General features: G+C 43.6%; 1 protein-coding gene across 23 annotated transcripts in view; it reads right to left on the bottom strand.

Annotated features, from left to right (window-relative positions):
* Positions 5,897-22,206, bottom strand: part of PAX2 (paired box 2) — a 91,675-nt gene continuing 75,365 nt past the window's right edge. For 9 of the 23 annotated variants that reach the window (XM_021399015.1, XM_021399018.1, XM_021399011.1 and 6 more), the window contains 4 exons: positions 20,388-20,597; positions 16,586-16,687; positions 10,659-10,745; positions 5,897-9,346 (listed from right to left, as the gene is read on the bottom strand). In XM_021399015.1, the coding sequence (XP_021254690.1) occupies positions 9,225-9,346; positions 10,659-10,745; positions 16,586-16,687; positions 20,388-20,597 (521 nt within the window). In that variant the 3' untranslated portion in view covers positions 5,897-9,224. Of the gene's footprint in view, positions 9,366-10,658; positions 10,746-16,585; positions 16,688-20,387; positions 20,598-22,206 lie in introns of those variants that run through there. The other 14 variants (XM_021399017.1, XM_021399034.1, XM_021399032.1 and 11 more) reach the window with 7 other exon arrangements.

Raw genomic sequence — 22,206 nt, 5'->3', positions numbered from 1 at the left:
CAGAGTTCTGTCTGGTCTGCCTGTGTTCTTGCACTTGATAACTTTTGGGTGCTCAGCTTTGTAGCTTTAGCTCAATTCTTTTACTACTGTTTTTTTTTCTATAGGGCTTTTCAATTTACAACAGGCAATCTTTGACATTTAAGAATGATAATTCTGTACACAATCAGTCTGGGGCTTCTGAGTGCGGACTCTTTCTGCTTGAGATAAGAGGTTGTCTCAGCTGCTAGCACAAGCAAGCTATTATCCTATTTCTGCTCAGCTTTAGTAGGGGATAGGATACATAAACTTTCCCAGTGGGTTAGGCAGCTAGTTTGTTAGCTAGGCATTGCTGGGAGAAATTTGGATTCCTGGCTTTTATGTCATGCTCTGAGATTTGAAGCGTGTCTGGAGAAGTGATTTTCAATCTTTTTCAATTAGCAAACAGTAAGAACAAAAAACAATCAGTAGAAGAATAACTGCCAGTATAGGGAATCTAGATCCGTAAGCTCACTTTTCCCATCTACATTAAAAACAGTTTCTGTAAAAGCAAACTAAAGTTTTTAAAAACAATTTAAAAGCACTGATCTTGATATTAGAGGAAGGGGCTTGAAAATAAGGGGCTCTGGGTTGACTTGCTGCTTAACGATGATTCCACTGTTGTATGTAAGTCTGAGAAGCGCTGACATGGCTGGCACCTTACTGCTGTGCACCGCGGCTCGCACAGGGGCCAGGTGAGGTCTGCGGATGGAGCGCGTGCTGGCGGGGCTTCTGCTGAGGAAAAATGCTGCTGCCTTCTACAGACAGCGGCACAGAGCTGCGTGAAATTTCACACTGCTCAGTCTTATACCCCTTGGGTTTTCTGTGTAGGTTTTGAGCATTTTCTTTTCTTAAGTGTTCAACAGGGTGTGTTTGAAATTGGTCTCAGGCTGGAAGTCACGATGTTTGTGATATTTCGTGTCAGCGTGTCTCTTAAAGCAGAATGATTCATTTCCTTCTGAACAGGCAGAGAGGCAAAACCAGAATGATTCTGATGTAAGGAATGTGTTTTGGAAAAAAACAATTTAGAATTGAAGCCATTTTTGTTACATTCCTCCTAGCTGAAGGCCTATCCTTCTGCAAAGACTGGTGCGTAGTTCTGGGTGAAACCCTGGCCGTGCGTTGCTCTGAGCCAAGGCAATCCGTTAATGCTTTTCTCACCCGCGCTGAAGTCACAGGTGCTTTCAGTTCAGGCTGCTCAGCATTTGATAAGCTGTGGCCGCAGCAGGTCAGGTTGCCAGTGGTGAATGGCTTGCTGCCTCTGCACCAAGGTCTGGTTATAGAGAATGTGGGTTTTCCATGTGAAGGGGCCATGCAGAGGAGTCGTGTCTGCAGCAGGAGACCGAGCAAGGCAGTGAGAACAGTGCTGGAAGAAAGGACAGAAGAAATGAAAAGGAAGCAGGAGCTGTAGCAAGTGGCGAGGGCTGACAGTGGGGTTTCTCCTGCTGAGGGATAGTGGGAAAAGGACCTCTCTGACCCGCTGGCATAATGTGAATTTGCACCTCCGAGGTAGACTTTTGAACTCACACTGATCAAACCTGCTCTGGGTGGGCAGTTTCCACTAAAACATTGCAGAAGGCAGGAAAAAAACGCAAACCTTTGCTGACAAGCTCCAGTATCAAGCCAGCTCTTGTCAGCCTGCTCAACATGCAGTGGGCTGTTGCCTGGTCTTGTAACCTTTGATGAGGTGAGATGCTCACTTCTTACTGAAATAAGTACGTTTCTGGCTCTTGTGTACAAGGGGTATGGTTACTGATGTAACCATAGTGGTCTGGAGACTGATAAAATCAGAAGTCAAAAGTTGTTTTGTTTTTATTTTCTATACGTGTATATTCATATATACAAAATAGTATTGTGTTATATGCAAATCAGGCGATTTCCAATCAATCTTGTGATTTTAGTGTACTTGGTTCATCATTTTTGAGTACTAGGAGCTGGCAGTACGGGCTCTAACAACCTTCCTTTGCTCCACTGCAGACAGCTCCTGAATCACAGAAGTTAACTGTCCTGAGGATATTCTGAGCTTTTTCTTTTCTTCTAAAGCAGCCTAGATTTTATGTACTGACTGCTTACCATACATATCTTCATTAATGGCTACTCGTTCAGTGACCGCATCTTCCCTTAATATTTAAAATACTTCACTTCGGATACAAGCGTCAAGTGTGTTGATTTGCTGGATGGTGACTTTGAGGATCATTTTTTTCCCTTTAAAACAGAGGTGCTGTGTTTGCTGTTCTCCTCCCTGCCATTTCCCCAGGTCCTTTGAGTTTTTCGGGACTGACTGTGAGTGGTCCAGTAAATTCATCCACCAGCCCACTTAGAATCTGTGGGTGTGTATCATCTAGGTAAGTTGCTGGCACTGTGAATGCTTACACATTCCAACACTTTCCTTGTCTACACCTTACTAAAGAATTTATTTTCGAAGATAATTGTCAAATCTCAGAATGTTCAAACTTCTTTATTTTTTCTTGTCAGAGTAGTGATAAAGCGGGTATCTTTTCTTAGTGTTGCACAATCTCTTACAATGTAATTTTCCTCCGTCGCAGGCAGACTGGTGATCTTTGTAGTTTTATCACACCGCACTTTCACACTGAGATTGCCTGTTGATTATGGGAGGATTGTTAAAGGAACGTAATACAAGTTGGAGTTGCAGAACTTGTTCTTTTGTGCAAATATATATTTTTGGAAGGTACATAAATTCTTGGAAGTTGTGAAAGTTTTGCTATAGTACAACTACCTATTATGGAGCCTTATGCAGAAACCTCAGGGTGCAATTTTCTGAGTCATATGCATCAGGATTTCAAATGAGACGATCATGCTTACTTCTCAGTCTTTCTTCTAATACTGTTTTACCAGGATTAATTCTGAAAAGCCATTTTGCTTTCTTCTGGTGCACGTGTGTGGGATGCTTTGCCTCTGACAGGGAACATGCATAAGTAAATTCCACTCAGTTTAACATCCAGAATGTCATATGTTAATCCACCGCTGGACTCAAGTCACCTAAACTTTGGTAGAGAAAGGAAATCCTGGCATGTGGGAGATTTCAGAATGTGGTTTTTGCTCAGATTTGGAGCCTGCTCTGGGCCTGTCTGCCTAGCGGGTGAGCCCTACAAGACAGGCTCCCTGCTTCTAGAGAGCTGCCAGGCAGTTTTACAGCAGTGTTGTGAAAATTGAATTGCTTTTACAGACTGTTTGGATTTCCACAAATTGACTTTCACTTATGGAAAATGCCCTGTTGGAGGATTTTCAGCCCATTCTATTAATATTGAAAGGGAAAGTATAAACTGAAAGAAAAGGAAATGTTTTAACTGTCTGCTGAACGAAAGCTTTGTGCAAGCGTTTGGTTTCCTGACAGCGTTCCTGCACAGATTTCCTTGCGATACACGCTCAGCAGCAGAAAATCTGGCCCTCTGACTTTCATGGGCTGTTGTGAAAATATTTGTAAATGACTCAGAATTGGAGAAGCAGAATTGATTTAGCCTTGCCTGACTCCTCGCTACATTTTTACTCCGCCTCTATGACCTTAAACTGCGCTCGACTTCCTGGAGAATTAATGCTTGACTGAGGAAAAATCGAGCGAATACCTCATTACTTGGTGTGTTTACAGCATACCTTAATATAATGTCTAGCTCTTTGTTAGGCGAACAATGAGTAGTTTGGAGAACAGGTTATTAATGACTTTGCATTTGGCTTTGCCTTGCTGCTGACCAAGACAGAAGTTCAGCAAGAGCAAGCTCTAACAAAGCGTCAGGCTAGAAGGATTCTTCTAATGGAGCTAAAAATGGGGCAGCAGAGTAGTGGAAGTGAGACCTGAGAGGTGCTGGTCACTCCTCTGAGATGTCAGAGGCAGGCAGAGCAGGTATTGCTCATCCCAAAGTGGGCTATGGGGAAACTGGCACAGAGTGGCAGAGGGCGTTGGGTTGTCCCACACCATGATGTGGTGGCTACCCAGCAGCACTCTGAGTTCTGAGCTGCCTGGGGACACCAGATGTGTTATGGATCACTGGGGATCAGCTGAGTGAGATCAATATCAGACAGAGTCCCGCTAGCAATGAACCGGAGCGAGATGGCAGGTGGGGGCTCAGAGGCTGGCTTGTGCTGGGAGGGGCTGCGTGCATGCACCGTGCCTTGCATCACATGGTGTGGTGCTGACTAGCAATCATGGCGTTGCTTACATGGTGCCTGAAGGGTGCTAACTATGGCAAACATAACATCCTGGAGACCTCAAGGGAATCTGCTGGAAAAAGAGGAGTGCTGAGGGAATGAGAGAGAAAGGGGAAGAGAAACAAGCCAGAAGCCACCAAAATGACATACAAAAAAAAAAAAAGTTTTTATTTTTCATGTGCACAAAAAGAGAAAAGAAAAGAGTTGAACAGAACTGAAGCGATGAGGAAAAGCCAAGAGTGGCTGCAACAGCCTAGAATGGAAATGACCCTGCACCTGGCATTGGTCCTCTCCATAGGCTCATGCCTTGCTCAACCTGGAGAGCATCAGCAGAGCTGCATAAGGTTGGATCTGCTTTCAGTTCTGTAATTGCTATTGTTTGTTCCCTCCTTCCTGCTTTGCAAGTTTTCCACTGTCTTGGACCCAGCCAAGGAGTACAACATGGTATGTGTGGGGTCCTCTAGAAGCCCCCATTCTGTCAGACCCCAAAGGCAGCTGTAATTCTCTTCTTTTCCGAGAGGCCTGCTTTTCCTTAGGGAAGAAAGGGTATTTTTTTCCAACAGTTCAGTAAACCAAAAAATTCCTCTAGGACAATGTTGATGTGCATATATTAACCTATACTCAAGAAGAGAAATAGGTGCAGGGTTTTTTGTTTTTCTTTTGAGGTTTGTTTGTCAGCCTCACATTCATCTGATCAGTTCTGAAGTCTTGTTCTGAATGTGACCAATCATTGCTGATGGGTCACAAAGCATGCAGATGTGGCTCCATTTCCAGACAGCGGGGCTCGTTGCTGCTTTACCTCCCACCCCAGGTTTTAACAGATCCGCCCTGTGCAACCCTTCCAGCTTCTTGCCCCACATCCCGTTGGGCCAAAAGGACGAGAGCTTCAGAGAACAGGACTCAAAAGTGCTGCCCAGTTTTTAATACCGTGGTCCCTGTTCCTCCCAGTGAAGCATGACATTTGAGAACTCACAAGATTCCTCCCCTCAAAAAAAACTGTGACAGGAGAAGATGCAGTTGCACAGCATTTCTGCTTGGTCCATTAGATGAAGCAACCATAGCAGAAGAGGTAAGAATGATGTGAAATGAAGGGAGAGCTAAAGAAAAAGAATGAAGAAATGAATAATTATTTGTGAGAAAAATAAAAAAAGAGAGAAATGTAATGGAAATGTTCATTATTATTCAGAATAACACTTAGCACTTCAATAGAATTTTCTTTCCAGGATCTTAAAGCGTTGAGCCAGTGCAAATTAATTCAGCTGCACCATACCTCTGTGGACTAGGAACTACTGTTATCCCCATTTTACAGAAGATTGGAGTTGAGGCATAGGGGAGCAATCGGACTTGACAAAGGTTCTCTGGATCCAGGTGGAGAACCAGGGAGTCTGAACTCCCAGATACCTGCTCCCATACTGGTAATACTGCTCTGGATAGAAAAGTGCCCTGGGAATGAAGAACAGTAAAAGAGAGGGACTGAAGTGGATTAGAGTATGAGAAAGAGATGAGAGAAATGGAAGAGACAGCAGAATGGAGGAGAGGGATGTGAGTCATAGACTTCACTGGTTTTGCATAGCAATTTCTTTCCTCCAATTTTTTTTCTTTTCTTTTTTTTCCTGTAAAACTGTAAAAATAACAATGAAAAAGAATCCATTTATAATAAAGCAACTGTTGGCCAGTAGGGGAAGGGGTCCTTCCAAGGTTTGGCTGTTCCCTCAGGTTCTGGATTTGTGCTGTGCTTTATTGAACACAGTGTTTTGTTTTCAGTGAGCACAACAAGACTTGCACAGTACAGACAGAGTGTTCCTTATCTACAGGATGAGACGAGGCTGTTTTAATAACTACCATGATGAAGATGGAGATGAACTTATATACAAGAGGAATTGCCTTCACATTACACACATTATCTTCCTACAAAGCAGCAATTGTTTTTGCAAATAACATAATATTAAATAATTGGTAAATTTCTGCGTTTCCTGCATAGTCCAGTCTAATGGAATCTATATGAATATTGATGGTTTTCTTCCGCGTAATATCACCACATAAATCCCTGTGTCAGCTACTAGACTTCAGCTATAATACTGCTTTACAATGCATCCACCGACTGTAAATCAAAACAATCAACACAAGAAACTCTTTGGCAAATGTAATTCAGTACATTCGCATGGGGGTCTACAGATGGTGGTGGAAGAGGATTAGACTGCCCAGTCCTTTGCATAATTCTGCTTTCCTTTTGATTTTCCTGATCAAACTACTTGCACTTACGTACTTTCCAGACCAACTCAACACCTGCTGGAAGTCCTCTTTTATCAGCAGAGTTACACCAATGGTGAATTTGTCCCTCTGAGGGTCAGATCAAGCCAGCCATGAGTGAGCCAACCGAATCCAGCTTTTGTGTTCTATCTCGTGTCTCACGTTTGGTGAAACATCTTTATGGAAAAGAGCATTTCTGAGCTGCTAGCTTCAGTTAAGGTGGCCCCTGGGCTGCAGGTAGCTAAACGTGAGGTGTGACAATTTCCTTTTCTGGAGCCTCCTCAGGAAGTTCTAGTGGCGAGTACCGGGACGTACTGCCTGTGGCCCTGAGCACAGGTAGAGCAAGGGCTGTATTGAGGAACTAAAAGGGAGAGCATGGAACAGGGTCCAGCATCTGTCTGTGTCTATGGAGGAAAACAAGGAGTGGTACATTTTTAGACGTTACTCAGATTTTTGCTTCTCATGTAGAATAAAATGAGATAATGGGTCAAATTGTGGTCTCAGTGACAGTGAAACAACTCTTCTATTCGCAGCAGGTTACTCAGAGGTTAGGTGTGCAGAATAACACTTTAAATAGTAGATCAGAAGTAACCTCTTTGACTTTATTCTGTACAGGAACAGATTGTAGCTCTTTATCTTCTATGTAAACACCCCCCTCCCCCCAGTACCCTTTTCATTTGGGCATTCCGTTAAAGAAGACACAGACCTATAATCAGCTAGAGCCATGCAAGGGCTACGAGTGTTAGGTGAAAGGGGCCTTCGGGATCAACAGCTGTTTACTGATGGTGGCTTTCATACATACAAGTTAAACTTGGAAACAGAAGGCTGAGTCCACAGCCACATCTCAGTGGCTGGGAACTTTGGATTTTATACACAATGTTGGCTGTACGGAATATACCATTTGCTTTTATGCCCTTTGAGGGTTTGATCCTCAATCCTGTCTTTGTCCATGGACAGTAGCCCATTCGTTTTATCAGAAACCTCTCTAAAACAAGAATCTGCTTTGGCAGACTTGATGCCCTGGGGACAGGCTATAGCTGCCTTCATGTTTTCATTGAGTATTTTTTAAGAAGTGTCAGTGCAAGGAACAGTTTATGAGTTTGCTGACAATACAGGAGTAATAAGCATTTCTATTGACAGTTAGCCTTTTGCAGGACAGTGTTTGCTAGTCACTTGGGAACCAAAAAGAGCAGAAAATCCCTAGAGAATCATCAGGTGAGCATTTGAGATAAGGGGTAAATATTAGGGTGCACAATATAGGGCTGAATATGAAAAGATGAGGTTGCATGTTGGGACTGGCTGGAAGGCTGTGAGCATATGGATTTGAATGTAGGCCCATAAATTATCAGGCGTACGAGCAGATGGACTGGAAATTGAAGAGGGGCCCATATTGCAAGGCTGCGGTGGTTAGGAAATTAGGTGTTGGATACAGATAATGAGGCTGTTGTCACCAGGCTATAGGGATCTGGAGAATGGGTGCTGGACGTATGTAAAATCGCAAAAGTTGGGATGTGGATGAACGGACATAGGCATGGGTACAGGGATTAGGGTAAAAGGAGAGGAGCCTAAGGGCTAGGGAACCAAGCAATAATCCCAGCCAATCCTGAATTTGTCCATCTCAGTCTCAGCTGTCCAGAGGGCAATCAGATGGGCCCACGTGAAGCCCCACTCTTTCCTTTCCACCACAAAGCGCAGTTAGAGTGCAGCTGGGCTTGTTTTCTTTGTTTGCCAACCAGTGACATGGAAAACATTTGTTGACTCAGAGAGCTTTTTGTCGACTGATGTGTTTGGTAACTTTGTCAGATGTGACTTGTCCACACTGCTCCCCAGAGACAGGATTTGGGGAAGGGGGAGGAGTAGGAGGCGACAGGGGTGGAGCTGGCATCCAATCCTCTCCAATACCACCATCCCATTGTAGTGCAAAACAGAAAGGAAACAAAACCCGAGAGTGAAAGAGGAGCGTCAAGCATCAGAGGAACTGGTCTGCCATTCGGGTGGAGGGGAGGGGTGAGACTTGGAGTTTTATTTTTGTAGGGTTTTTTAATTACTATTTTTTTGTTGTTGTTGCTGTTGTTTTTGTTTGCTTGGGTTTTTTAGAAAATTGGGAATTTGTTCTTTTTTTTTTCCTTTTTACAGACCTTCATGACAAAGCATAAAAACACAGTTATATTTATATATCTATTTATATATTTCTTCATTTTGTCGGTTGGTTTGTAATTGTTGCTCCATCCTCCTGTCTGAGCTGATTGTGTGTCACAGAAGTTGTGGGTGCGTGTTGAGGTTCAGCCCAGCTCTGGCCTCGAGGGCACCGCGCAGGGCGCAGCCAGCGCCAGGAGCCATGCCGGGGGGTGGGATGAGGTGCGTGGGGAGTAACAGAAAGTCACTTGGTCCTTCTCTTGTTTGCCAGATGGGCAGGGCTTAGTGCCACCATCTCTGCTCTAGCCAGGCTGTTCCTTCTGTCCTGGGAAACAGGGCGATGGTCACCACAGAGGAGTGTATCTTTGGGGATCAGTGTTTTGTGAGCAGCTGTCTCCCTACTTCCCCCTGCCCATACCACTCCCAGGAGAATGGGGTCCCGCAAGGCTGCCAGTTCCCCTCAAGTCTTGGGAGCGCAGGAGGTCGAGCTGTGCCGAGGTGCTGTGGAGGGCTCCTGAGGTGCCTCAGGGTGCAGGGGGATGCAGGGAGAATGGGGTTCTCAGTCTGGCATGGTGAGCACTCGGAGCAGTGGCGAGGGAGATGTGCTGCGGGGAGGCACGACGAGGCTCTCTTCACCTTCCCAGGGGCGGAGGGATGGGTCAGACAGGTACAATATGGAGGCCTAAGCTGTCACCCTGCAGTTTCATGTGGTTTCCATGGTAGCTAGTGGCGGTCATAGGCAGCGGCAGCAGTGGGAGGTGCGGAGCCCCGGGATGTGGCACTATAATAATAAGGGGAACCTGAAAGTTAACACAGGAGAAGAATGGACTGGTTGAAAGGACAAACAGTAAAAAAAAAAAAAAAAAAAAAAAAAAAAATCAAACGAAGAAAAGAAACAAAGGAGAAATTAAAAGAAAAGGAAACAAGGAAAAGGAAAGGGAGCAAAAGAAGGAACGCTGGGGACTCAGCTGTAGCAGGGGTCAGTGGGAGGCAGTCACTGGAGGCTGGCCAAGGCCATGCTTCAGAAAAGAGAGGTTACCAAGGCCCCTGGGTGAGTATGAAGACCCTCTGTGGGAAGGTGCTGCTGGTCCTTCTGACCATCAGTGAGGAAATGAGAGGGAAGCGTCAAGCACTGAACAGAAATACCCCATGCTTGCTTGAGGGCACCAGGGAGGTGCTCAGCATGTGCTGAGTGTGTCTGGTAAGGTATGGTGGGCCGGTTTTAAAGGCAGGAGGGGAAAGGGAACAAAATGACTTTGTTTAATGCTTGGGATTTTAGTCGCATGTGGAATGAAAGCTCTCTAGATAGTTATTGAATATATGTTAAATAGTGATCAATTATTAAGATTGCATTTACTGAGGTTTAACAACATTGGAATAAAACGTGCATCTATTATCCAGTTGTTAAACCTCAGTAAATATGTAGTTAATAATCACAGCTGATTTATTTTACATATAATAAATATCTTCCTGTTTTCTTGCAAAGAGATGTTGTGTTAGAAGATACGGTATTATGAGAAATTTTTTCCCCTCTGCAAAAAAAACCTGACTTTTTCTGGTCATATTAGAGTCACTACAGATGGATATATTCCTGCAAGGAAACTCTGCTGGCAATTACAAAAAAAAATCTGAAGGCTGTCTTCCATTCCGGACAGTGTTCCACCTGGTCTTATAAGAACTCACACTCTCACTTTCCAGGCCTCCAGCAAAAGCCTCTGGGGTTAGCTTGGGGGAGGAGTAAAAGCTCATCTGGGTTTTTGATTGGACCTTGAATGGATGCTGATCGCAGCTGGAGAGAGTAGCAGAACTTGAATTTAGCTTCTGATCTGATCTGGGTTAAACTATGGATGCAGCCCAAGAAGACAGAACCGAGCTGGAATTCTGAATGATCTCATGAAAGAGTTGGCTTCAGAACAGATGCATGAGATCTATAATACCCATCAAGACTCAGGACTAGAGAGTGAGGAAAAAGGCCCTTCATCTGGCCAAATACTTGAAAGCCCTTTTCAGAAACAAACAAACAAAGAAAAGAAAACAAAGAGACAAACAGAAGGAGCGCGAAGCTGGGGGTGCGGTGGGAAAGAGGTACTCACTTAGTAATGCAGGGTTGCTGAACCGCCAGGCCTCATTGTAGGTTGTGTATTGAGGGTGGCTGTAGGGGTTCCCTGAGAACTCGCTCCCTGCAAGAAATCAAAAAGTTGTTAAATACAGTTAAGAATGAAGATTTATGTCTGCTGTTTCATCAAGCCAGTGTTCGTGCTGAATCCATATACCATCAGGTAAACTAGTGTATGTAGCTTCCTTGCCCAGCTGGGACCGTGCCCTTCAGGTCACCATAGGTTTTGTGCACTCTGTGGGCAGTGTTGCTTATCTGTGCAATTAAAAATCAAGAGATTGCTCTCAGAATGAAGAAATTAGTTTTAAACAATATATTTCAAAAGTACAAATAATGATCGAACTGGTTTATTTTTCTTTGCCTCCTGATTTCTGATTCTCAGACTGAAGTATGATTGCATATACAAGCTTCTTCTACATCTGTCATCTTTCTTTTAAATAGAATCAGTGTCAAGAAATGGCATGGGAGCTTTAAGGGACAAGCCTCTCAATAAACTCCTCAGAACCGGCAGCGCTGTTGCTGTCAGTATGTATGGCTAAGTTTTGTCTTCGGGGTGCTGAGGGTGACAATGTATTTGCGCAGAAGCATATTGTTTGAGCTTGTTATTGGAGCTGTTCTGAGAGTTGGGGAGGATTAAATATAAAACAAAAGAGAAAATGTATGAATCACTCTTTCTTATTCTTTGATGATGTTAGTCATAAAAGTGATTCAGAGACCCACGTTTATGATTAATCAGTGAGTTACAGAGAAAACATTCTGTATTCCGGTTCCAGAAAAGAACTTTCCAATGGTCGTTACTTTAGGTGCTATCTTGAATCTGGAAGACAAGCTGGGCTATGGATCCCTTCTTTGCATTTGGCAAAAACGGGCCAAACCATGCTACTTGTGAACTCTGTGATCTAATACAACTCTGAATCAAGATTTGAATGTTGAAGAGTCTTCTTAAATATTTTATTGTGCTTAAGGAGCTGGGTCTCTTTGTTTTATAGATGTTTGTGCAGGGCTAGGGGAATTGTATTCGGGAACTGAGGAGGTATGGTATTGCATTCAAAATAAACAAATCTACCCAAACTTAAAAAAAACTATGATTCTGTTAAGAAAAAAAAAGTCATTATCTGACTCAATTTGATGCAGTACCAGTAGGCAATGGGTGACATCTGAAAGGCATTATGTGCTCAAAAGGCAATGAGTGAACAGCATGATATAGCTTCTGGTCTGCTCCAAAGGATGTGTGGAGAACAAAGAAGTGTTGGGAGAGCAGCTGGGGTCCCTGCTAGATGCCATGGAATGGGAAAAGGAGGCAGTGCAAGATGCACTGGATGCCTGTGCTACAATTACCGAAGAAATGTCAATTAATTATACTGTAATCTCTGCAAATCTCCCCTCACAGGAGAGTTAAAGCAAAAAATGTGGATTCTCAGATGCTAGAAGTGAAGTCTGTTGAAGCTAGTTATTTGCAGTGATTTAAACTCAAGGAGGATCGGTCCCACTGGGTCCTCTAAAGGTGCTCAGAATAATAACCAAAGTAGCATGTGCATGTTTCAAAACCAATTACCATCCAAAGCTCCTTTACAGTAGTTTTTACTTCCAGTATAAAAATTATTTCATTTGACAGATCTTAATAAACATTGTTTTAGTGACAATAACTCAGCATGTTTCCATATCTATAATCATTCTCCATTGAAAATCCCAACAGGTAGCTGGGAAGGAATAGGTGAAGCCTGTTATGGTGACTAAGATGCCGTGGGGTAGGATACAAAGGCAAAAAGCAATGCACAGTCCAGGTTTACCTCTACTGCTAATCGTGGGGGGTATAGTTGGAGGAATTTGACCCCTTGGGAAGGAAAAAAAAACAATTCAGATGAGAATTACTGCTTTGAAACACCTCACATAGAGTTAACTTCTCTACATCAAGAAGTTCTGATGTTTCAAGGCTGCTGTCTTACCTTCTTCCTGGTTGTCACCTTAAACTGTTTATAGCATTCCTAAAGCATGGGTTAAGTAGAGGAGAAAGAGCCCTGGCTATGGAGAGCCGGGGAGGAGAGAGGGCAGCCACTGGAAACAGTGTTTATTGACGAGGAGTGAAAGCATGCATGCAGCAGGATAATGAGCTTTTGAGCTCAACTGTGACCAAGAGGAACTGAGCTATCGCCTTCCCCGATCACTAATGAAACAAGTGTAATTTCCTCATCAACATTGGATTCTGTTTAACGACTCCCTGCCGCTGCCATCACCAGCCCTCTGCAGGCTCTGTGCTGCTCTATGTAAACTGCAGTTCCTTTCAGAGAATGCTCACTTCACCAAAACTGTTTGCAGAGACTTGATGGCCTTTCTGGGAAAGTGGAAGAAGTGAGCCAGGGATCAAAGCACTCTGTTACCTTTGCAGGAAGCAATTCTCAGATACGCAGATTTCATCCTTCTCTGAGTGACTAACCCCTGCTTTTTCAGGTGTGCACGCGGGGGCTGCTCGTTTCCATCCATGTCTGTCCTGTAACCTGAAATTACGGGCAACTGCAAATGCAGGACGTGTGTCTTACCACATCATGTGTGTAGACCTCCAAGACTGACCATGTTGTATGGACGTACAGGTACTGGAGACAAGCTCTTGTCTAGACTACATGAGGAGAACTCTAGTGAAGGATTGTCATGGGTAGAACCGAAATGCTGTGGTTGGCACTGGTCAGTCTTCTCAGAAACAGCTTTCTGCTGAAAAATGCTGTCTCATCAAAATGGAAATGTTTTGCATGAGCTTGTCAGCTCAATGGAATTTTGGAAGGAAAAGTTCTGAAATGATTGCAAATTGAAACAAAGTATTATGTTTCAACTTTCTTGTTTTGTTTCATTTTGCCTTTCTCATCTCATTTAATTTCCTTTCAACTCTTCTATTATTTTAATATGTCCTGACATCTAGAACATGTTGTCATTATTGAAATGTTTCATCCTGATGTTTGCAAATTGAACTATTTCAAGATTCTGACTCCTCATCCCAATGCAAGATGAAAACAAATGTCAAAAAATCAGAATTTTGCATGAGTTGGAAATTCTGCTTTCTGGCCAAGTTCTGCTTTTAGCTTAGAGCCTTTACTTAGGGAAAATAGAGCCTCTTTCTCATGTTTACTTATATCTGGACAATGATGTTTTATTACCTGTCTGTGTGTTTCTTAAAGATAATCCCTGGCGTCATCATTCTGATATACCTAAAGCACTGGCTCTTGGTCTTTTTGGCCCAGGGGCACATAGAACACCACTGGTGACGTGCTGCTTTGTTTTCCCTTTTCAGCATGGACTCTTAGCAGTAAGCACAGAGGATCGATCTCATGAGGCCCATATTCTGTGTACTCTGCACTCTGGGAACCTTTACTAACAGTATTTCTTCGTATCTGTATTTAAATCTCGGGACGTTCAGTCTTCTAATACAGAAACTATGAGGCATGAAGTGAGCCTAGCAGGTGGTGTGTTCAGAACAAATAAGGGAAGTAGTTTTCACACAACACTCATTTCAGCTACAGAACTTTTTGCCATAGGCTGCTACAGACGTTAAAAAGGCTTATACAGGTTCAAGAGGCACTGCTTAAGATTGTGGAGGGGAATTCTGTCCAGAGTGTTTAATGTTAAACAGGAAGATACTAACTGCCTTAGAAAGTATCTGAGCTGCATCTTGTTGGAGGCAGAGAGATCTTTCCAGAAAGTGCTGATACTCTTACACTCTTTCCAAGATTTACTTTTGGCCTCTGACAGAGAGCAGTGGCTGAAGAAACCTGTGGTGTGACCCATTAAAGCTGATCTTATGTTCCTCCCCAGGAAGCCTCTTTATCTCCAGCTTGTTGGCTTCTGTCACATAAGAAGACAGGAACAGAAGGGCTGCCAGGCTGGGGCTGACCAGTGGGGCCTGACCAGCACAGCCAGGACTCGGTGCTACGTAAAAAGATGCAGTAACTAATGCAGGATGCCCGAGCAGACCACAGGAAGACTTTCCATGACTGAATGTAGGCATCAGCTCCAATGTAAAGATGTCTGTTAGACTTGAATAATCTCTTTGGAGTATAACTCAACTTTCTTCTTCATCGTTCTATTTCTAGTTTTGTTTTGTTGGTTTTTTTTTCTGTTTCAGTATCTGTGTGTTTTAGCGACACTCTTGTCTTATGCTAAGTAGCCCTGCATCAAATCTCCTGTTGGATAAATAATCCCTGTGATTAGCAGTCTTAAAATCTTTGTCCCAGTTCAGGTGTCAGTATCATCCTTGTATTGAGGGTGTTAAAATTACATAGCAGTCACTGAACATGAGATCCTGCGTGTTAAAAGTTGAGAACAGCCTACGGTTTGGAAATAAGTATTCAAAGAGGCATCTATTTTAGAGCTACCAATCACTTCTGTATGGCATGACCTATGAACTATAACTGACATGTATGTTGTTAACTGAATCTGATTACTGTTACAGAGTGCTTTTTAAAATGGATTTATATCATTGTATTGCTCCTCTGATTCTGGAGCCAAGTGGAGTTGAAACCATTTCTCTGAAAAACTCAGTGTAGAAAAGGATGCCCTGAGTTTTGCAAACTTTGCAGCACCCCAAAAATTTAGCAGTCATCTATACTGAGGGACTGAAGGGGGATTAGGGAGGGTACCCATTCGCTATCTTTGCCTGATCTGGAGGTCACAGCATAGTCCAAGAGGTTTTTTTTATATGTCTTAGGAGCATATGCAGTAGGCATCTTGCTAGCTGTGGAATGTGACCATAGGCATTAGCCAGTACTTTATGGTATATATGCAGTGATTTGTCATTTAGATGCGTTAAGACTGACCTACAAACATTCCCTATCAGTGATATTTTCACTGATTAACTGTGCTTTGCAGCATGCACTTGTTTAGCTGGCTGTTTCAAGATTTGGATGAGGGTTAAATTAGACTCACAAACCCTGGAAATCATTTTGCAGTGATCTAAAAGCTTTCTGTTACCAGCTTTCTGCTGCTACACTTCACAGTTGCTGTCTGAGTCATTCCTCTGGTAGCAGAGGTTGCAGAACAGACTCTACCTGCTCATTAGCTATTGCAGCTCCCATACGCAGAAATCAGTGGCAGATGAAGTCTTGAGTCCTGAGCTACTGTGGCTGAGAAATGAAAATCCTGCCTCTTCATTTATCTGCTAGGGCTAGCTGTCATCTGAGAACTGGGGAGTAGAGACTGTGGGAATAACCTTCTCAATTTTTCAAGGGTAGATGGTCCCCTGAGCTGCCCATACCCTGGGCAGTATTACTCAAGACATTTGCCAAAAGAATGTATTTTTTCCAAGGCTTTGAGTGGCAAAGGAATACTTTGCCTTGCAGTGTGGGATTAGGTAGATAGCTTCTTGAGCTGGAGGCACTATCTTATAAATGGGAGGCGGGTAAGTTGCTGGCTGTTGAAAGTGAATAGTTAGTTTCTCCTGAAATGCTGTTAATCATTGCTGAGCTCTTAGCTAGTTCAGGCTGTGGACAGTAGGTCTCCAAAAACTGCAGGTATTAAACTACCATTAATGGTTTGCAGTTTGAAACCCTGCCTTTAGAGCTGTTAGCCTAAGTTAGTGAATAGCTGAATATCCCGACCCACGAGCAGTACATAATAATCTGCACGCATCATTGAAAAATAATTACATTAGTTAATGAATACTCAGGTTAATTAATTACCAATTAATTGGCACAGGTTATAGATAGCTAGTTGCGCATAGCAGCAGTGAAACAGTTACCAGGGGAAAGACGTACAGTACAGAATGGGTGGTGAGCTACTTTGGTTATAGGCACCTGAGATATTCTTAAAAAAAATAGACCTCAGTGGCAGCAAAGCAATAGCAAAGCCAACTGTGAAAGCTGTTACACTGCTGGTATACTGTTCAAACACGTGTGCACCATTACTGAATTCTGGACTTACCAGGAACCATTCCTGCCAGAGTTGAGGTTGGGTAGCTGCCTTGTCCAGTTGGGGGAACATGGGGTGGGTAGCCAGGCAAGGTGGTGCTTGCCATATCACGACCTAAAAAAGGAAAGAATTGGAACAGACAATCAGTGGGATGGGATGATTCAATATTGATTTGATATCATCTTTTGTCCCACCATCATTTGACTAGCAGTTTGATGGGCAAGTGCTGTGTGGCCTGCGGCACATGTATGCTGACCTTCCACTGAAAATTCTGGGGGAAGATTGTGGCACTTTTGATCTCAGGCTAGAAGGATGAATGTTAAGACTTAGCACTGCGAGGCTCAAAAGAATTTGTTTTCACTGACAATTTTTTTTAGCCCATTAGAAATGTTGGATCTATTTTAACTAAATCAAAATGGCCCTAAGCTGCACAGAGAATGGCAGCACATTAATTGCCAGTGTAGCTGAGGTCCCTTCTATAAGTAGTCGATGAGGTTCCAAAACTGTGGTGATGTTGCCTAAGGGGATGATCGATGTGTAAGGCACTAGAAAGTGATCCAAGAGTTTTCTGCGCCTGTCTCTGTTCCCACCTCTGCCGTTCACCTGCTGATGCTTTTAGGCAAGTCACTTCACCTCTCTGTGCTTCTTTTTATGCTGCAAACTCTTTGGTGCAAGGGCACGTTCCCAGTACATTTGCACAGTGTTTATCGTGAGATCAATACTTGTTGGACACCTTCCAGGTGCTGGTGTAATATATAATAATAGAATTGTGCAAATTAATTTGATTCTCACTTCATTTTTATCAGAGATATAAGTTTTTTTAGAAGTTCTCCAAGTCCTGGTATCTTCTCTCCACCAAGGAAGTAGAAAGGGGTGTGGGCCAAGTGGATGATTGTAGTTTATTTTTCATCTCTTAGGAAGTGCAGCTGGAGGCTTCTTGGTTGATGCCAGAGGCATTTCCTCATTTGGACTGGTTAGCCTGAAAATGGGCCAGCCAGAAGGGCATTTTGCTGTTAGTGCTTATTGCATTTAAATGAACTGAAATCATCTCAGAAGCTGCTGGGAGTTTCAAGCCAAAACCAAAAAAAAAAAAAAAAAAAAAAAAAAAAAGGCTAAATAAATTAAGATAATCTTTCCCCCGCAGCTGCTGGGAGATTTACAGCTCAACCTCCAGTGCTGCCTACTGAGATCGCAGCCTGTTCCAGCCATCCAAAGCCTTTCACGTTCCCTAGGTGAGCTGTAGCTCACCAAGAAGTTCGTGCCATTTGTTGCTCCTTTCTAAAGTGATGCCTATACTGCCTATTCTGAGAGAGCTGGAGTCTGATTTAACTTTGGAAGTGACAGTTTAAGGATGTCCCATTGACACCACTGGTATCAGTGGAAATGTGCTGGGATGTGTGATTGGAAGAATAAGAATTTCTTTAGCTTGAGTAGGGCAGAACAGTAACTGATAAGCAGGCCCTGGAACAAGCTTGGATGTTGTCAGGGGTGTCAGAAATAAGTAACAGTTACATGGCAAAGTGAAAACAAAATCAACCTGGAGAATTACCCCTGGGGGAGGAAATTTCTCCAGAATTAGGTAGGCTAAAGCAGTGTCGTTCCTTTTGTAGATCTTGACTAAAGATTGCTGAGGTGATTTGCTCAAGAAAAAAGAAATGCGAGTTCTTTCTCCCTGAAGAGATTCCTGAGCCACAGCTGACATTCCGAGCTCACTTTGTCTGAGATAATGGCCACAGAACTGCAAGGCAGAGATCAAGCCATTTTCCAGCCACGCCCCAGTATTGATAAAAATAAATATATAATACTTTGAGGATTTATATTCTACACTCTTCTACTCTTTTATCACCACCATTGCTTTAGTGATTTGTAGTTGCACATTAAGCTGTATGACTAACACCTTCTAGATGTAGTTCTTTTTTTCTCACATTCTTTTAAGGGAAGAAAATTTTGTGCTTCAAATTCATGTCTTTTTGGTTTCTTCTGTTCACTAGTCTGAGATGTAACAGCAGGTGATGAGTGAGAAAACAGTGTCACTGAAAAGTTAGAGAGAACATTATGTAGTAACAGGCATAATTAATTCATTTTGACACTTCCATTCAAGTGGGTATACATACACACTCACTCTGCTACCCGATCTGCGTGCATACGCCCCTGTGTTTTTATTCAGATGTGAGCTCACAGGGGCTGATATTCAAAATGCAGTGCGGCAGATTTGCTGGGAAGTGATCATCTGTCAAAATCGCAGTCTTGAAGATAACAAACAAGTACAGTATCACTAACTTGACTAAGAGTCCTGCAGAGGGACTCTTAAAGTACCGCTACATAGAAGCAACCCCCTTCCATTACCTCCTCTCATTACCACCAAGTAAACAAGATTATTAAATTCTTGTACTGGAGGGTTATGGCAAAACTAGCATTTGTCCTGCTTATAGCATGCTTCCAGTTCTAGTCACCCTCCTTTCTCCTACAGCCTTATAAGTGAGAACTGCATCTTCATCACCCTGCCTTTCTTTGAGCCTTTGAACACTTTCTTCCAAATCTAATTCTCCAATAAAGGTCCTAAGGCAATTTCCTCTCCTGAAACACAGTGCCTTCTAGCTTGAAGGGTGGTCACATATGACAGCATCGCCATTGAAACACACTGTGGGAGAGAATCTGTCAGCATAAGCCCTGGCTTAAAGGAATTCCTGGAGCCTGGGGGCTCTTATTGGCTACAGTAAGATTTGAACAGGGTTATGAACACAAAGTTCTGTTCTGTAGTTGCTTGCTACTGTCTTGCAGGGAGGTTTGGAAACTCAAATATCATCTAAGAAGACAAAGGCAGGATGTTAGGTCAAAAGAGAAAAAAACTATAGGAATGTGAAAGAGGCAGAGGTAAGACATGTTTCTTGAGCACTAGGAACTGTGGTCTGCACTCTGAAGAACTTGCCCAAATTATGTTCTTTGACAGTGGAGTGACAACACTCCGTCATCACCTAAAAAGATCGCCACTATTTCATCCAAGCCACCCCTGAGCTTCTGCAGCAATGACAGTCACTTCACACAGGAGCTTCCCTTGTACCTACCTTAAACTCCTCTCTCCTCCCTCCCCTCCAGCTTGCTGCTCCTGAGTGCTCCATTTTTGCCACCTACTTCTGTCCTTCCCTTGAAGGGCACCACGACAGGTCTCTATGCATTTGGCTATAAGACTTCAGAGTCTCTAACCCACCTTTCCTGATCATAACATTCATACCATGCCTTTTATCTTGACTGCCTGGTCTATCACGTGAAGGTGCCAGTGAAGCAGCTGCCTCAGTGCAGCTCACAGTGTAGCTGAGGCGCTGCTCACCTAATGACTACATTCTGGTCTCACTTGGTAGCTTTCGCAAGCCATGCTGAACAACCATGCTGGCAGTCGCAGGGCCGGCTAACTTACTCAAGCTGCAATCATCTACCTTAGGCTAGCACACAGGACCCTTGCTGAGCCCATGGTACAAAGGGACATTATGGTTATTGAGACAAAGCAGGATTTTGCTGTACAAATGTTTCCCTACTAAGCCCCAAGCCCATCCAGGTGGGACACTCAGTGACTTCTGTGCTGTTACAGCTTTTTTTTTCCCCATTTTATTCTGCAAAAATGAAGGACAGGCATGAAATCTCCCTGCGACTCTCCATGGAGCTGAGAACGCATGCTGCACACACAGAACTGGAACACCGTTGCTCTGCTTCCCACTTGCACTCAAAGAGCTTGCAGCATTTACTGGTCTCCCCATCAGGTGAAACTGACCCCCTTGCCTGCAGCATCCCCGCTGAGTTTGTGGCCAAGGCCGGTTACCTGCTATCAGAGGCTGGCTGCTGGACTGCCCAAAGTGGGCACCATGATGAAGGAAGGCACTGTAGCAAGGCGTGGACGCATCGTCTGAAAGGGTCATGTGGAAGGGCTGAAGCTCAGCCTGCCCAGAGCCGACCGGCGTGGTGGGGGTGAAAGGGGTGAGAGAGGCTCCATGAGGCTCTTGCTTTATACTGAGGGGAGAGGAGAGGTTTTCTGTGGTAGGGTAAGGGATGGACACAGACAGACAAAGGGAACAGGGGGAGGAAGAGGAGGGTGGGAAGGGAGGAGAGGAAGAACAAAATGGGTAAATGAAAATGAAGTGGTTAAAATCTACAGGGAAATTAATTTAAAAACAAAAATAAAAATAAAAAGGTTAGGAGTAGATCAGAGGAGCCAGTGCTGAGACAACAGCAGTAAATGCACCTGGGGGCTAGGCTCTGACTGCAGTGATGCCTCTGCAGAGCAGCAGGGTAGGAGAAAATGGAGTGCAGTGGCGGATAGGAGGAATGGGATGCAGGGAAGTGTGGGAGGGAACATGCGGGAGAGGGAGGATAGGAAGAAGCGTAGGGTTGGGAAGGAGAAGAATGCTCTGAAGCTTCTGTGCTCCCTTTCCTGCTGCTTTCTCTTGCTCACATGACGATGCTATGCTCACACAGTTTGGCCCAGGGAATTATACCCCTTTGTCTCTTCAAAACCAAGGTAACCTTCCCCAGGAGAGCAGCATGCTTGTGAGCATCTGTTAAAGAGGATGCTCGGTGTAATGGCCAAAGGTTGTCAAGTCAAGCTCCTTAAAAGCTTTGACAAAAGAGGTGCAGCTGAAGTTTGCGGTGGTTAAAATGAAAAATTGAACTGTACCATTAAATAGGTAAATAAATAGATAAATAATCAATGGGTCTTTTTTACAGTGGCATGCACTCAGTACTGTCTCTGGTAGTTCCCAAAGTACAGTGTTGCCAGATAGGCTGATGAACAGATACAGTGGAGGAGAGGAAATGTGGGAAACTTATACAAGGTCTCATTTTCATTGCTATTTGCACTGAACCTCCGTTTCTGATGTGCAGATTTGCACAGGCATGATAGATAAAGCTTTGAAGCTGCTACTAAATGAGCTCCAAAATAAGAAGTCTGGGAATTGTAGGACTCTGTGACCTAAAGCATGGTACTCCAGTACACCCAGTGTTGTTGGGTCAGCAGTAATGGAGTCCTCTATTTAAACACCTGAAAGAGAAGCATGAATGACATGCTCACATGTGGTCCAAATCATCTAGCAAACCAACCACCCTCAGGTAAACAAAGCCAATTAATAAAAGCCATCTCTCTGCCATGATGGCAAGTGTTGCCAGTGGCATATAAGTTAGTTGTAGTGATTTTGATTTATATGGAGATAGAAATGTGACATATAATTAGATCATAAATCTGGCCTCATTAAAGTAGAACTGGCTTTAACTGACTCTAGACACGTTATTGTGAGGCTGCAGTGCTCACCTAAACAATAAAGGGTGGGCAGTTTCTGTCTGTGAATGCTGTTTATCCTGAGGTACTTGTTTCCAAAGGTTTGTTACCTAGCAAAAATGATAATTTTCCATCTGTGTTCTCCTCCAAGTACCTCTAACCTGGATGGCCGACAAAGATCCATGAGCTGTGAGATTCCTTTGCAGCAAAGACATATGGTCATGGGTCAGTTTATTGGGAAGGAACAGTTCTGGCCAAAAGGTGTGCAGTTCTTCTTTGTTTAGATTATGTACGGAAAGCCTCTGGTATGCTCAGTGGGGGCTGTCATTTCTTCTCCCTTTTTGCCATTGGAAATTCTGCTGGGCATGGA

This window comes from Numida meleagris, chromosome 5 (assembly GCF_002078875.1).
Source record: "Numida meleagris isolate 19003 breed g44 Domestic line chromosome 5, NumMel1.0, whole genome shotgun sequence".
Lineage (NCBI taxonomy): Eukaryota > Metazoa > Chordata > Aves > Galliformes > Numididae > Numida > Numida meleagris.
The sequence above is the reverse complement of the archived record's forward strand: the minus strand, read 5'-3'. Positions and strand labels throughout refer to the sequence as shown.